Below are 13,143 nucleotides of genomic sequence, written 5' to 3' on the forward strand. Positions count from 1 at the left end.
ATCATCCTGTTCAGCACATGAGAGGCTGTCAGGAAATTTAGTGAGGTAGTTCAGGCTGAGTCTCTTTTAATGTGCAGGTCACACCAGCTTTATAATGGTTTCAGTGGATGTGCATGGTATCAGCTGATGGCCCTCACTTCAGTGCCTGCTCAGAATCAGAGTTCAGATTACGTCAAGATGGCAAAAATTCAGCCCAAAGATGGACTGATTTTATGCTGCCTAGTGAGCTAAAAGACTCAAGAAATTGTAGCGATATTATCAACTCCTTTAATTAAGGGGAATGCATATTTATTATTCTGATTTCCATATCAGGTGTTGTCAGACTCTCTTCCTCTACTTAGATTCTCTGAGTGCTTCTATTTTTTTTTTAAAAAAAATTTACTCTCAGCAAGAGCACAACACCTTTGCCACCTTCAGACTGGATTACTGCAATGCAATACGCAGATTAAGAGGAAAGAATCTGCCTCTTTGTTGAATGATAGATTTCTCAGGCCATGTTCTACGAACAGGAGTGACTTCCACTTAGTTTCCGTTCATGCCTGTACACTTCTAGATATTCAGATTTCATAAGTTATTAAAACTAAATAGCTTGGGTACCTTTGAGATTGCCTCATCATGTGCTACAGCAGACAAGAGAAGCTGGTGATGTGAGACTTAACAGCCCTCTGGCTAAGGCATCTTATGACTTGCCTTCTTTGGTTACAGTAAGAAGAAGCACATTCTTTTGAGTCAGACTGAAAACAATATAGAAAAAATTAGTTGGTACAAAATACTTTATTAAAAAGATCTGAGTAACTCATTACAAAAGGTGAAAGAAAGTATGTACAGTAATTGCTGAAATATCCAGCACTCTAGCAATCCATCCAGGGACAGTTAGGAATCAAAACAGACAGACCATAGGAAAATGGCACTGCTTGGGCAGATAATTGATAGCTCCTCAGAATGTGAGAATGATTTTTCTGAAACTTATGAAATAGTCACAAAAATTGCCTTCAAACTCCATCTCAGTCAGAACGTAAAGGAAAACATATTTGCTAGTCATGCAGCTACTAGAGCAAGGGCAGGCAATAATTTTTGATGCGGGGGAGGTGCTTCAAGATTTGGTAAGTGGTCAAGGGCCACACATCTATGGAGGGGCTGTGGAGCTTGGGATGGAAGGTGGATGCAAGAAGGAACTCGGTAAATGACTGAGCTGCAAGAGGGGGTGTGTGTCTGAGAGGGCATTTGAGTGAAGGAGGGGGTTGTAACTTAGATTCTGGTATGGGGAGAAGTGTGAGGGGTGAAGAGCTGGGAGGAAATTGAGGTGAGGGAGGGAGTGGAGTCCCAGAGACAGGCTCTGGATAGGAGGTTCTTACCTAAGCAGCTCCTGGCCAGCAACACAGGCAGGCTTCGCTGCCTGCCACCAGCCCCAGACAGAACAAAGCTTTTCATCCTACCCCCACCCCCCAGAAAAATCTCTTAGCTCCTACTGGCCAGAAACCAGACAATGGGAAAGAAAGGTGCTTTCGAAATTGGGGCTTCCCTTCGAAGGAACCCTGTCTACATGGTTAGTTTGCAATTTGAAAGCAGTACTTTTGACACTCCAGGTGGCTCCCATTATGCAAACGAGGCACTGAGAAGTCATATCAGCACCTCATTAGCATTTTTGACCTGCTGCATTTACATGCCCATCCGAAAGGGAAGGGCATGTGTAGACGCAACTTGGGAGTTCAGAAATTGTGCAGTACTGCCCCCGCCTCAAGTAAAATCTCTCAGCTCCATTTGGCTGGTTTCTGGCCAACAGAACCTGACAAATTTTGCTGGGGGTGGGGTAGTATGCAAAGCTGTCCCCCCAGACTCCTCCCAAGTCCAGAGATCCATAGGCCATACACTTTGAATAGCTCTGTTCTGTGCCATAGGGGTGAGCCACAGACAGGATTAAAAGGGTTGGTGAGCCATATCCAGCCCATGGGCAGTATCTTGCCTGTCCCTAGCCTAGGTCATCTTCTCTGATTTCAGAAGGAAATTTTTTGGTTTGCTTTTCTATCCCTATTCTCCATCTATAAAGAAAGGAAAATAGAGGAAATTAATGTAATCTGGAGGGGAAAAAGTGTTTGAAAACATAAAAGAGGCCAACTTCGTTTTGCTGGTCATTTTTTAAGACCAAGGGGCAACAAATAAATCTGGTAGAGTGGAGACAGATGACGAGAAAAACCTATATGGAGAAGGCTACCTAAAGAATTGTAATGTTTCAGGGAAATATGCTACAGAAAGTTAACCTTTTATTTTAGCATTAGCAGACAATCACTTGCTGCAGAGTCTATTTTTAAGGGATCAAAGTAACTGCTGTCCAGATAGATTATAAAAATTAAAAAAAAACCAAGCATGTCACTACGTGGCGAGATACTACAATCCTAGGAGTCTTTTAGCATCTTCACTTTGTGCCATGAGAGTTTCACTGGCATATTTCTGAAGAAGCTCCATCTTCTTTCTTCGGACAAGAGCTTCCTCAATCTGTAAACACAAAACATAAAATCATTCAACCTTTACGTCAAACACTATACCCCAGTGATTCCAGATCAGACAGAAATGAAAGCAGTCTGTGAAGGCTGGAGAAGCTGGCCTTTGATGAAACAGTAGTACGGATTCTACCTCCCTGGTCCAAGAGCTGACCAGTCCTAAACCAGGGAATCTGATGGACCAGGAAATGTCAATGCACTCTGCTGACACTGGGTGTGGGGCTCTCCTCTGGTGGCAGTGGAGGGGTCACCATTGACCAAGTGTGGGGGGGGAGGGGCCAGCAGGTGAAGCTTGTGGGAGAGGCACAGCTGCACAGCCCCACAGCTTGCGGTCAGCAGTACAGTCCTGCAGGAGCACAGTGAGTCTTATGGCCTCTAGGTTGCACTCCAGGCCCCCGGACATGGGGCTGCAGAGCCACCCTGCCTCTTCTCCTGAACATCCCCCCATCCCTACTCCTCGCCCTCCCTTCCTGACCTTGAAGACCACAAATGAACTATTTATGGTGCTCTGAGAGGTTAGATGGGGAGTTGCTGAGCATGAGGTCAACGGATTTGCTCCATGAGTGCTCTCAGTCCAGGAGCACCCACAGAGATGCCGGACCACGCAGGTTGCTAGACAAGGTCAATCCGGATTATAGAGGTCCAGCTTGTACGACACAGGGACAGAATAGTAGTAGTATTCTCTGGCTCCCACTATTCATCTAAAAAGAATGCGGATCACAAAGCTATCAGTGAAATAGAAGACACGGATGACTTCACAGCTTTGCTACCACACATTAATATTTAAAAAATCTCTGTGAGCTGACTCATTTTCCATTATATTTAATACGATCTCTCACTAGATAACATAAATTCAAGTGAGCCAATCTCCCATTATAAATCTTTGCAGTGAAATCTGGATGCACAAACATGACACCTTTAAAAGTAGCCTAAATCCATACCACAGTAGGTTAAGTGCTATTTGCTCTTCATTTCAAAGTCTGGAAAGCAGGACTAATTAATTATTTTAATAAAAGAAACTGCCTGTATGTGCTACTGTTTAAAAAAAATCACAGCTACGCTCCCCACCAAAAAAAAAAAAAAATCACAGGATTAAACATCCTGATTTCAACTCTGCTCAAACACATGCAACGATTTTGAAGAGAGACTCCTTACTCGTGGTTGGGATCTGAATTTCCAACCAAGAGAATGTTCAGACCCTGTGTTTTTGGTCTAAATTAAGCTCTAGCATTCTACAAATTAGGAGCAGAAATTCTAATTGTATGTAAAACTATGAATTTTTCTTTCTTTGAAAGATTTCCAAGGAAAAAAAATGATCACCAAATTCTATACTAATCCTAAGGACGTACATCAATAGGTGCAATTCCACTTGTTTCCACAGACTGTTCTCTCCAAAAGTCAAATATGACCACAACAAATAAAAACATAAGAATTGAAATTCAAGCTACATTGATTTGTATTCTTAGGATAAGACCTTATTGACCAGACTTCTTCAGGAACCTTTGCATCTTAAGAGGTTCAAAGCTTAGTTAATGTAAACTAAGTTAATACAATCATCAAAAGAAATTAAAATATGCTCCTTATTTGTTTTGAAATCCATACTTGTTTAGCTTTATTCACAGTACACTGCAAAATAAATTCCTATGAAGAAATATTAGATATTTGCCTGATTAGATTGCACATAATATATGACATTTAAAATGTTCATTCAATTCCAGAAAATGAACATGATTATGAATTACAGACACTGATTTTAACTAAAAGTAATTTTCTCTTCAGCTCTAGCTCTCAGTTGCAACAGACAAACCCATTACAAGTCAGACAGGATGATTTAGCCATTAGAAACCATTAACTTTTGCCTATATCTACTCAATTTTTCCACTTGACAAGTGGAATCCCTCTAAAATTCCCCTTGCCTACATCAACAGCTCAGCATCAGATACTCTGCCCTGACTGTTTCCCACAGCGCTGTACTCATTAAATCAACAGTACTGCTATTCAGACTGCTGCATTTCTCTCACAGGTTAACATGAAAAAAAAGGCCAGATGATAAGATTCCAAACTAGGATTGTTAAGTGATTTGAAAAATCATTGCACTATTCAAAATTAAGAGAATACTATTTCAACATTTTTGGATGTTTTCAATATGATTAAAATTGTGATTAATCATGATTAACTTTGTGAATATTCTGAATTAATTGATTAATCGACAGCCCTGTTCCCAACACAAAAATTTAGTAAGTTGTTGGTAGGAAACTAGGGATATTTTTCAAGTAACCCATCAATAATATATATCTTGATTTCTACACTACTTTATAAAATGTTTGAGACTCCCAGAGGAAAGCATTATGCTTCTGGAAGGTGAACATACCCATTCTGGAGATGGGTAAATGAAGGTAAAGAACTTATGTGATTTCCACAGACAAGATGCCTGCCATTATCTAGGTCTTGCATTGTAATAGCCTGTGAATGTTCCCATGTGTCTTTGTCTTCCCATTATTTTTTACCTCTTGTTGTGATGGCACCGGAACATGAGCAATAAATTTCTGCTGGCCTTCTTCACCTTCCTTTTCTTTGCCACTTTCTTCGTCAGACTACAAAGTCAAAGAGGTTTAAATGAACTTATAGTGCTGTTTCCACCAACAGGGCACTACAGCTAAACCTCACTGATCTGCAGTAATGGAGGCAATCTCAAGACAAATTAGTGAGGTATGAGAACCACAAAGGTGGAGTGCAAAACTACTATCGGAGGCATTGCACTCCATTCAGCAAAGGAAAAATACCACATCACCCAGACCCTGCTACTTAAAGCCCTAAAACAGAGTTGCTTACCCTCCTCTGTACCAAGTGACACCCCTTGCGCTGCTGAGGTATGGACGTGAAGGCACGCTTTTAGGTTTGTCGCATTTCTCAGCCAGGACAGTGCAGAGGAACTAAGTAACTCAGGCAGGGAATTAGGGGCTTTTTGAGAGAGACAGCCAACACATTTTTCTGTCCAGCAATTGCTGAAGACCTGTCAATTCACACTCTCCTCCCTGCACACAGCCGAGTTCAAGGTAGTCATGAGAGATAGCACAGACACAGCCAGAGCAAGGTGGTGGAGGAAACTTTGTCAGCTGGACTGGTTCCTACTATAGGCCCACAAGAGTGTGTGCAAGCAGTAACATGCTTGTGCAATGCTGCTGACTTCCTGGGAATACAAGACAGGAATAGTCCTACTTCAGGGTCTCAGTGAGTGTGGGTTAGGAGTGACATGCACCGCCAGCAGTACCCTGCAGGATGTGTGATGTCCCATCAGTACTCCTACTTGTTAAAACCAGCAGGACTTTACTAATCTGTGCTTCACAGAAGAGCAAACCTGAAGGATAGTTTTGTAGTACAGTAGTGCCTCGAGTTATGAGAGGGTTTTATTCCCACGCATCCTCACATAACTTGAATTTCCCCAGCAGAACACACGTTCCTCAGCCAGGGAAGCAGCAGGAGCACCTGGCGCTCCTTTTGCAAGGTAAGTCCTGGGGTTGGGGGCAGCTGGGGAGGGTTAATCCTGGTGGTGGGTTGGGGCTGTGGGAGGGGGCAGGGGAGTTAAGCCTGGGGTGGGTTAGGGCTGCTGGGAGGCTGAGCTAGAGCTGCGTGGGGTGTGTGTGAACCGGGGTGTGTGTGAACTGAGGCCACACAGGGCGGGGGGCTAGGGGTGTGTGAGCTGGAGCTGGGGGAGGCGGGGTGTTGAGCCATGGACGGAGGGGGAGTGAGACTCTGAGTTGCACTTAACTCATGTTAATGTGAGTTAAGCACAACTCAAAATCGTGCATTTCGAGGGATTACTGTACATCGAAGTGTAAATAAGTGAAATTTAATACACAAAACAACTACAGTTTCAACAAGTTCAACTACAGACACTAAACAGTCTACATACTATGTACTGTTCTATCTGTACTGATAAGTAAAAACTTTTCAGAAAGAGATTATTAGTCTCAAATGCCATCTAAACCAATATCCCAGTTAGAGAGCTCCCCACAAATAAAATCACAGTGGCAGTCTCCTTACTTGGTTTTCTTTCCAACCATAGGAAAAAGCCTTCCCAGACCGCTAACTTGGATCATACACCAAGCAGGACTTGGGGGAGGGGGGAACCAACACTTTAATTCTCCTGCGAGCCAAGCAGCCACTCTGCTTTCAAATAATTAATGCTGAAAACATCTAAAGGACACTTATGCTACCCAGCCTAACATGAAGTTCTATAAAAACTTCAGTTTCTTATTCACTGTGATACCTCTTCATCGTTGACGGCATAGATGTTTACTTCCTCCTCTTCTTCCTCCTTGTCACCTCCTGCAAGTCGTGTCTCTCTCTCTACTTTCCATTTTTCCACTGCTTCTGCTATGACTGTTTGGAAAAATAAAGTGGTGATACTACATAAATATTTTTAAACATAATGTCAGACAAAAAGAAGTCCATTCTAGAACTGAAGCCAATTCTTCTGAGCTTTTGTACCATGCATTTGTAACAACATGCTTAATCATAGCTAAAGGGAATGAACCTGAGACCTCTCAGTCTGAAAGTTATGAGCTTCTACTGACTGAGCAAAAGGACTAGGTCCATTAATTCGAAGACAGAGGCAGACCCAAAACAAGTAAAGGCCTGTATCCAGATGATATGAACTGCACTTTAACCAGGCCAAACCTTGGATGGGTTACAAAACATAAGTAATGGCCTAAATTCCACAATATACTATATTTTAACCAGAATCAGGGAATCTTGTTCTAAATGGACTCCATACCACAGCTGTATTGTAGTGCAAGCAGGCACAGGAACAGTGGTTCCTTGATGTCAGTTAATGTACCATAATACTGTCAGATACTTGAGTAATAACTGTATGGCTAAACCATGTTCTGTTTGACTAATTTTTATTTTCTCCATTTTATGGTCCATGCCAAATTAAATGTACTTTTATTTAAAGTAACAAGAATTATTTGTAGAGATTTCATGTTGTGAATAACCATGGTTAGGTTACTATACTTGAGTACAGAAACCTGCAAAAGCTAATATGCCCTTATCTATAGCAGTAGCTGTGCTACTTCAAGTCACAGGTAATGTGGACATTGCTCCACTCCTCTTTTCCTCATGCCTTTACCTGATATTACAGCCTTCACATAAGGGTCCAGATCTATTTCAAATGAGCCCACAAATATCCTGCAACAACTACCAACGTATGCACTGACAGCCCATCTCCACCATTCAAGGTTAGTCAGTCTCCTAGCAAAGAAGACAGCTATGCCTCTAAAAAGCCCACAAAAATTTGCAAAGAGCTTTCTCATCACACATTTAGAGTTACAATACCCAGAATACAGCAATTTTGCATCTCTGACAGCAACTGGAAGAATTAATAGCCACTCTTTACTCATGTAAAATAGCCCAAAGTTATGGGTAGAAAACTGACCGTGATCATATACAGTAAACCCTTGAAATTGCGTGATTTCAAGTTGCGCTTAATTCGTATTAAGGCAGACCCAAAACAAGCAAAGGCCTGTATCCAGATGGAGGCCAAGTCATACTCAGTGTGAACAGTCACCGCATCCTGACTTATGTGACATTTGAGTTACACAAGGGTGCATGGGAACACAACCATTGTGTAACTTGAGGCACTACTGTAGGTAGCTGCGCCACTGTGTGATTGCATAAGAGGTGAAAAAGAAAGCTACTGCTAATTAAGAAAGGTCAAGCAGTGTATAATCTTAATTTCATATTTCTCATAAGCAGACCTATAAGAGGCTGGATGATGTCTCTCATACCTAGAGACTTTTCAAATTCTTCACAGTCCTTCACATATTTTCTCCCAGTGTGTCTGAAGCACCCATCCCAACAATTCAAGAACCTTATGAAAGTTTTTGAAATGTGTTATTACTAACTGCAGTTTGTAAACTATCATTGAAATCAGATTTTATACCAGATGACGGGAGGACAGCTAATGAGACACCAATTTTTAAAAAGGGCTCAGGGGTGATCCTGTCAATTACAGGCTGGTAAGCGTGACTTCAGTTCCTGGTGAACTAGCTGAAACTATGGGACAGAGCAAAATTGTTGGACATACATGAATATAATTTGTTGGGGGAAATACCACGTGTTTTTGTAAAGGGAAACCATGCCTCAATCAATCTATTAGGATTTTTGAGGCAGACAAAAGCAAGTGGACAGGGAAGACCCACTGGATATAGTTACTTAGATATTCAGAAAGCCTTTGACAAGGTCCCTCACCAAAGACTCTTAAGCAAAATAAGCTGTCATTGGATAAGAGGGATGGGTCTTCTCTTGAACTGATAATTTGTTAGAAGATAAGAAACAAAGGGTTGGAATAAATGGTCAGTTTTCAGAATGGGGAAGAGAGAAATTGTGGTATTCCCCAGGGGTCTGTACTAGGAGAAATCCTATTCAACATATTCATAACAGATCTAGGAAAAGGGGTAAACAGAGGTGGCGAAATTTGCAGATGATACAAAACTACTTAAATATCTGAAGTCCCAAGCAGACTGTGAAGAGCTACAAAAGAATCTCTCAAAACTGGGTTACTCAGCAATAAAATGACAAATTAAATTAAATGTAATGCACATTGAAAAACATAATCCCATCTGTACATATAAAATGATGTGGTCTAAATTAGCTGTTAGCACTCAAGAAAGGAGTTACCATGGATAGTTCTCTGAAAGCATCCATTCAGTTTGCAGCATCAGTCAAAAAAGCAAACAATGTTGGGAATCATTAAGAAAGGGATATAATGAGACGCAGTACCAAATTGCTTCTGTATAAATTTCTGGTGTGCCCGCATCTTGAATATTGTGTGGAGATGTGATTGCCTCATCTCAAATAAAAGGCATTAGAATTGGAAAAGGTCCAGAAAAGAGCAACAACTATTCTTCTGCCATATGAGAAAAGATTAACAAGACTGGGAATTTTTGGCTTGTAAAAGAGATGATGAAGGGGGATATAATAGAGATCTATAAAACCATGACTGGTGTGGAGAAAGTAAATAAGAAAACATTATTTACTCCTCATAATACAAGAACTAGGGGGTCAACAATGAAAACAGGCAGTTTCTTTTTTCTAAAGGAAGTATTTTTTCACACAACACACACTGAAACTCCTTACCTGGGGATATTGTTGTGATATAGTGGAGTGCATGTGAGAGTGACAGGCTGAGCAGCTCACACAAGCTGTGGATTACCCCTGCTGGCTGTAACCTAAGCTGGCAGGTACCAAGAGCGAGGAGGAGCCCAGCTGGTTTTGAATTAGAGGCGGCGGTTAGTGTGGAGAGAGCTGAAAGACTGTTAGTTGGTGCTAAGGGGAGAGACAAATGAGGGGGCTAGACCCTGGCTTGGGGGCCTCCCCTTGGGCCTCCTCTCCTCAAGATGGATTGGAATGACTGTTTCTGCCTGCTGTAATGACACCTCTGTCATTATGCACCAGCACCCACAGGACTGGAAGGACTACTTGCCCACCTGCTGTTTGCACTCAGGGAGGTACCCACTGGTCCACCAGGTTGCTCCTGACTGAGCCATAGTGCAGAAGGGGGGTGGGGGACCCCTGGGCTTGTTGAGGGAGCGATAGGAGGGGCAGGCTTTCCTGGATGGAGAGTCGGGAGTGTAGGACATTGTAACTTTCCAGGACAGGCTTACTGAGCTCATGGGCCTGGCCAGGGAGACCCGAGGCAGAGCCCAAGGGAAGACGAAGAGCTGGTACGAACGCAGAGAGTGGGCTCGCACCGGCCCCTCTCATAGTCGTCCAGCAGCCAAAAAAGGTGAAGCTGGTTCCTGGAGAACATGATGGTGGCAGGCCGAAGCAAAGAGGAGCGCCGATATCACAGCCAGTGCTATAGCTGGCGGGGCCCCAAACTTCCCCAGGTCACTGCCTAAGTGACCCCACTCAATTTGGTCTAGAAACGGGGAGAGATGTGATGTAGTGGGGTGCATGTGAGAGTGAGACGCTGAGCAGCTCACGCAGGCCGTGGCTGACCCCCTACTGGCTGTAGCCTAAGCTGGCAGGTAAGAACTCTGTCCCCAAACAAAGAGCAGGGGTGAGCCCAGCTGGTTTTGAATTAGAGGTGGCAGTTAGTGCTGGGAGAGTTGAAAGGCTGTTAGGCAGTGCCAAGGAGAGCAGGATAAAGAGGGGGCTAGACACTGGCTTGGGGGCCTCCCCTCGGGCCTCCTCTCCTCAAGACAGATTGGAATAATTGTTTCTGCCTAAGGCTTCACTCCTTCACTTGTATTTGAGCTCTCCCTGAGCTCCTCTGTTCCCATTTATTGCTATCTTCCACCCACGTTACACCTTATTGCACAACACTTCACCTGTTACTATTCTCATACTCTGCCAAATATCTCATCCACTCTTCACTGTGTTCTTCTGCTATTCCCTCTACAAAGGGTCAGTCCCAGTCCTGTCAAATGTTCTATTCCAGTGCCAGGGGCAGCCCATTCCCACATTACTTACTGCTGCCTTTATCTACGCCCTTTGTAAATCCAGCACCCTCCTCCCCCACTCATTAATCCAACTTCTGGATTATCATCCTCTCCCTTGCATCAGCTTGTTCTATTCTTACTTCTGCCCTTCCACATTCTTTCCAGGACTCAGGACAAGGGCCTGCAACCGAAATCACTAGAAGAGCCATTTTTTCAAATTCAGTTACAAAACTCAATCCTTCAAGAGATGCAATGCACGTGAATACAAGACAGTCCTTAATAAATAATGTCACACCATGCTTATCACCCCGATTTTAAGAGCAGTTCACACAATAATTTGTACCAGTTAGATAGGAAAGGACAGGAGAGGATAACAAGCCTTGTGGATAGGGAAGAAGCAGTAGATGTGGTATACCTAGACTTTAGTAAAACATTTGATACGGTCTCACATGATATTCTTATCAAAAAACTAGGCGAATAAAATTTAGATGAGGCTACTATAAGGTGGGTGCATAACTGGCTGAATAACCGTACTCAGAGAGTAGTTCTTAATGGTTCTCAATCCTGCTGGAAAAGTATAACAAGTGGGGTTCCGCAAGGGTCTGTTTTAGGACTGGTTCTGTTCAATATCTTCATCAACAATTTAGATATTGGCATAGAAAGTACGCTTATTATGTCTGCAGAGCTGTGTCTACACGTGCACACTACTTCGAAGTAGCGGCACTAACTTCGAAATAGCGCCCGTCGCGGCTACACGCGTCGGGCGCTATTTCGAAGTTAACTTCGACGTTAGGCGGCGAGACGTCGAAGTCGCTAACCTCATGAGGGAATAGGAACAGCGCCCTACTTCGACGTTCAACGTCGAAGTAGGGACAGTGTAAACGATCCGCGTCCCGCAACGTCGAAATTGGCGGGTCCTCCATGGCGGCCATCAGCTGGGGGGTTGAGAGACGCTCTCTCCAGCCCCTCAGCTCACTGGTGGCCGCGTGGAGCAGCCCCTTAAAGGTCCCCTCCCCCTCCCTGCCTCTGCAGGAAGCTGAGGCAACGTGCAGGCTGCAGCCTGCACACGCGGGCAGCCTGCAGCACCCTCAGCCACCCACCCAGCGGCAATGGCGAGCCAGCAGCCCCCCCAGCGCCCCCAGGGGACCCCCCCCAAGGGGAGCCAGGGCAGCCAGCCCAGCCAGAGGGCCAGCCAGTCTGGGAAGCGGCAGCGGGGCCCCTCCTGGACGGAGGCCGAGCTGCGGGACCTGCTGGGGCTCTGGAGCAAGGAGGAGGTGCTCCAGGTAATGGGGAGCAAGAGGCGGAACGCGGATGCGTTCGCTCGGCTGGCCGAGGGCCTGGCTGCCCGGGGTCACCCTGCCCGCACTCCTGACCACGTCAGGAGTAAGGTGAAGGAGCTGCGGCAGGGTTACTCCCGGGCCCGGGATGCGGCCAGCCGATCTGGGGCCGCCCCCGTCACTTGCCCCTTTTACAGGGAGCTCAGGGACATCCTGGGCTCCCGGCACACCTCCTCCTCTCCGGCCACCCTTGACACCTCGGCTGACGAGCCCCAGCAGGCCCTGCAGCCGGAGTCCGCCCCGGAGGCAAGCCCCGCACCCCGGGGGCCCCCCCCGGAGGCCACCCCCGGGACATCGCGGCAGGAGGAGGAGGAGGAGGAGGGGGGCTCCTCCTCTGCAGAATCCAGCCTGCAGATCCTCCTCCTCCCATCCCGGAGCAGCAGCAGGGCCTCCGACCCCCGGGGATCTCCGGACCGTGGGAGCGGACCCACAGGTAGGTACCCCTCTCTGGTGGAAACCCCGGGGCTTGAGGGGCGGGGGTAAGAGATATGTGTCCTGGGCCCCCCACATGCTCACATGGCCATGGCCCCAAGGACACCAGGGCCATGGCCCTCACAGCACTGCAGCCATCAGCCCCTTCTCCCCCCCACCCCCCGGCATGAAAGTGCCATGCCCCATCCCCGGGCCAGGGGGGAGCGGAACCTCGAGGAGCCCCCGGGAGGAGGGGGTGGGACACCCCGCAGCACCAGCATGTGATGGAGTGGGGGGAGTGCAAAAGGGAGACTCAGGCTACATATGAGCCACCCGAGCCGAATACCTCCCAGGGCCAAAGGGGGATCCTGGCGCTACAGCTGGCAGGTGACACCTCCGCCCTGAACCAACAGGAGGGAGGAGCCGAGCTGGCTTGGAATTGGGGGGCGA

General features: G+C 45.7%; 1 protein-coding gene across 2 annotated transcripts in view; it reads right to left on the reverse strand.

Moving 5' to 3' along the window:
* Positions 1-755: 755 nt before the first annotated feature.
* ISY1 (ISY1 spliceosome associated protein) overlaps positions 756-13,143 on the reverse strand; it is a 51,607-nt gene continuing 39,219 nt past the window's right edge. For both annotated transcript variants that reach the window (XM_075005662.1, XM_075005661.1), the window contains 3 exons: positions 6,769-6,881; positions 5,006-5,092; positions 756-2,493 (listed from right to left, as the gene is read on the reverse strand). In XM_075005662.1, coding sequence (XP_074861763.1) covers positions 2,386-2,493; positions 5,006-5,092; positions 6,769-6,881 — 308 coding nt within the window. In that variant the 3' untranslated portion in view covers positions 756-2,385. The remainder of the gene's footprint in view (positions 2,494-5,005; positions 5,093-6,768; positions 6,882-13,143) is intronic.

This window comes from Carettochelys insculpta, chromosome 11 (assembly GCF_033958435.1).
Source record: "Carettochelys insculpta isolate YL-2023 chromosome 11, ASM3395843v1, whole genome shotgun sequence".
NCBI classification, from domain to species: Eukaryota; Metazoa; Chordata; order Testudines; family Carettochelyidae; genus Carettochelys; species Carettochelys insculpta.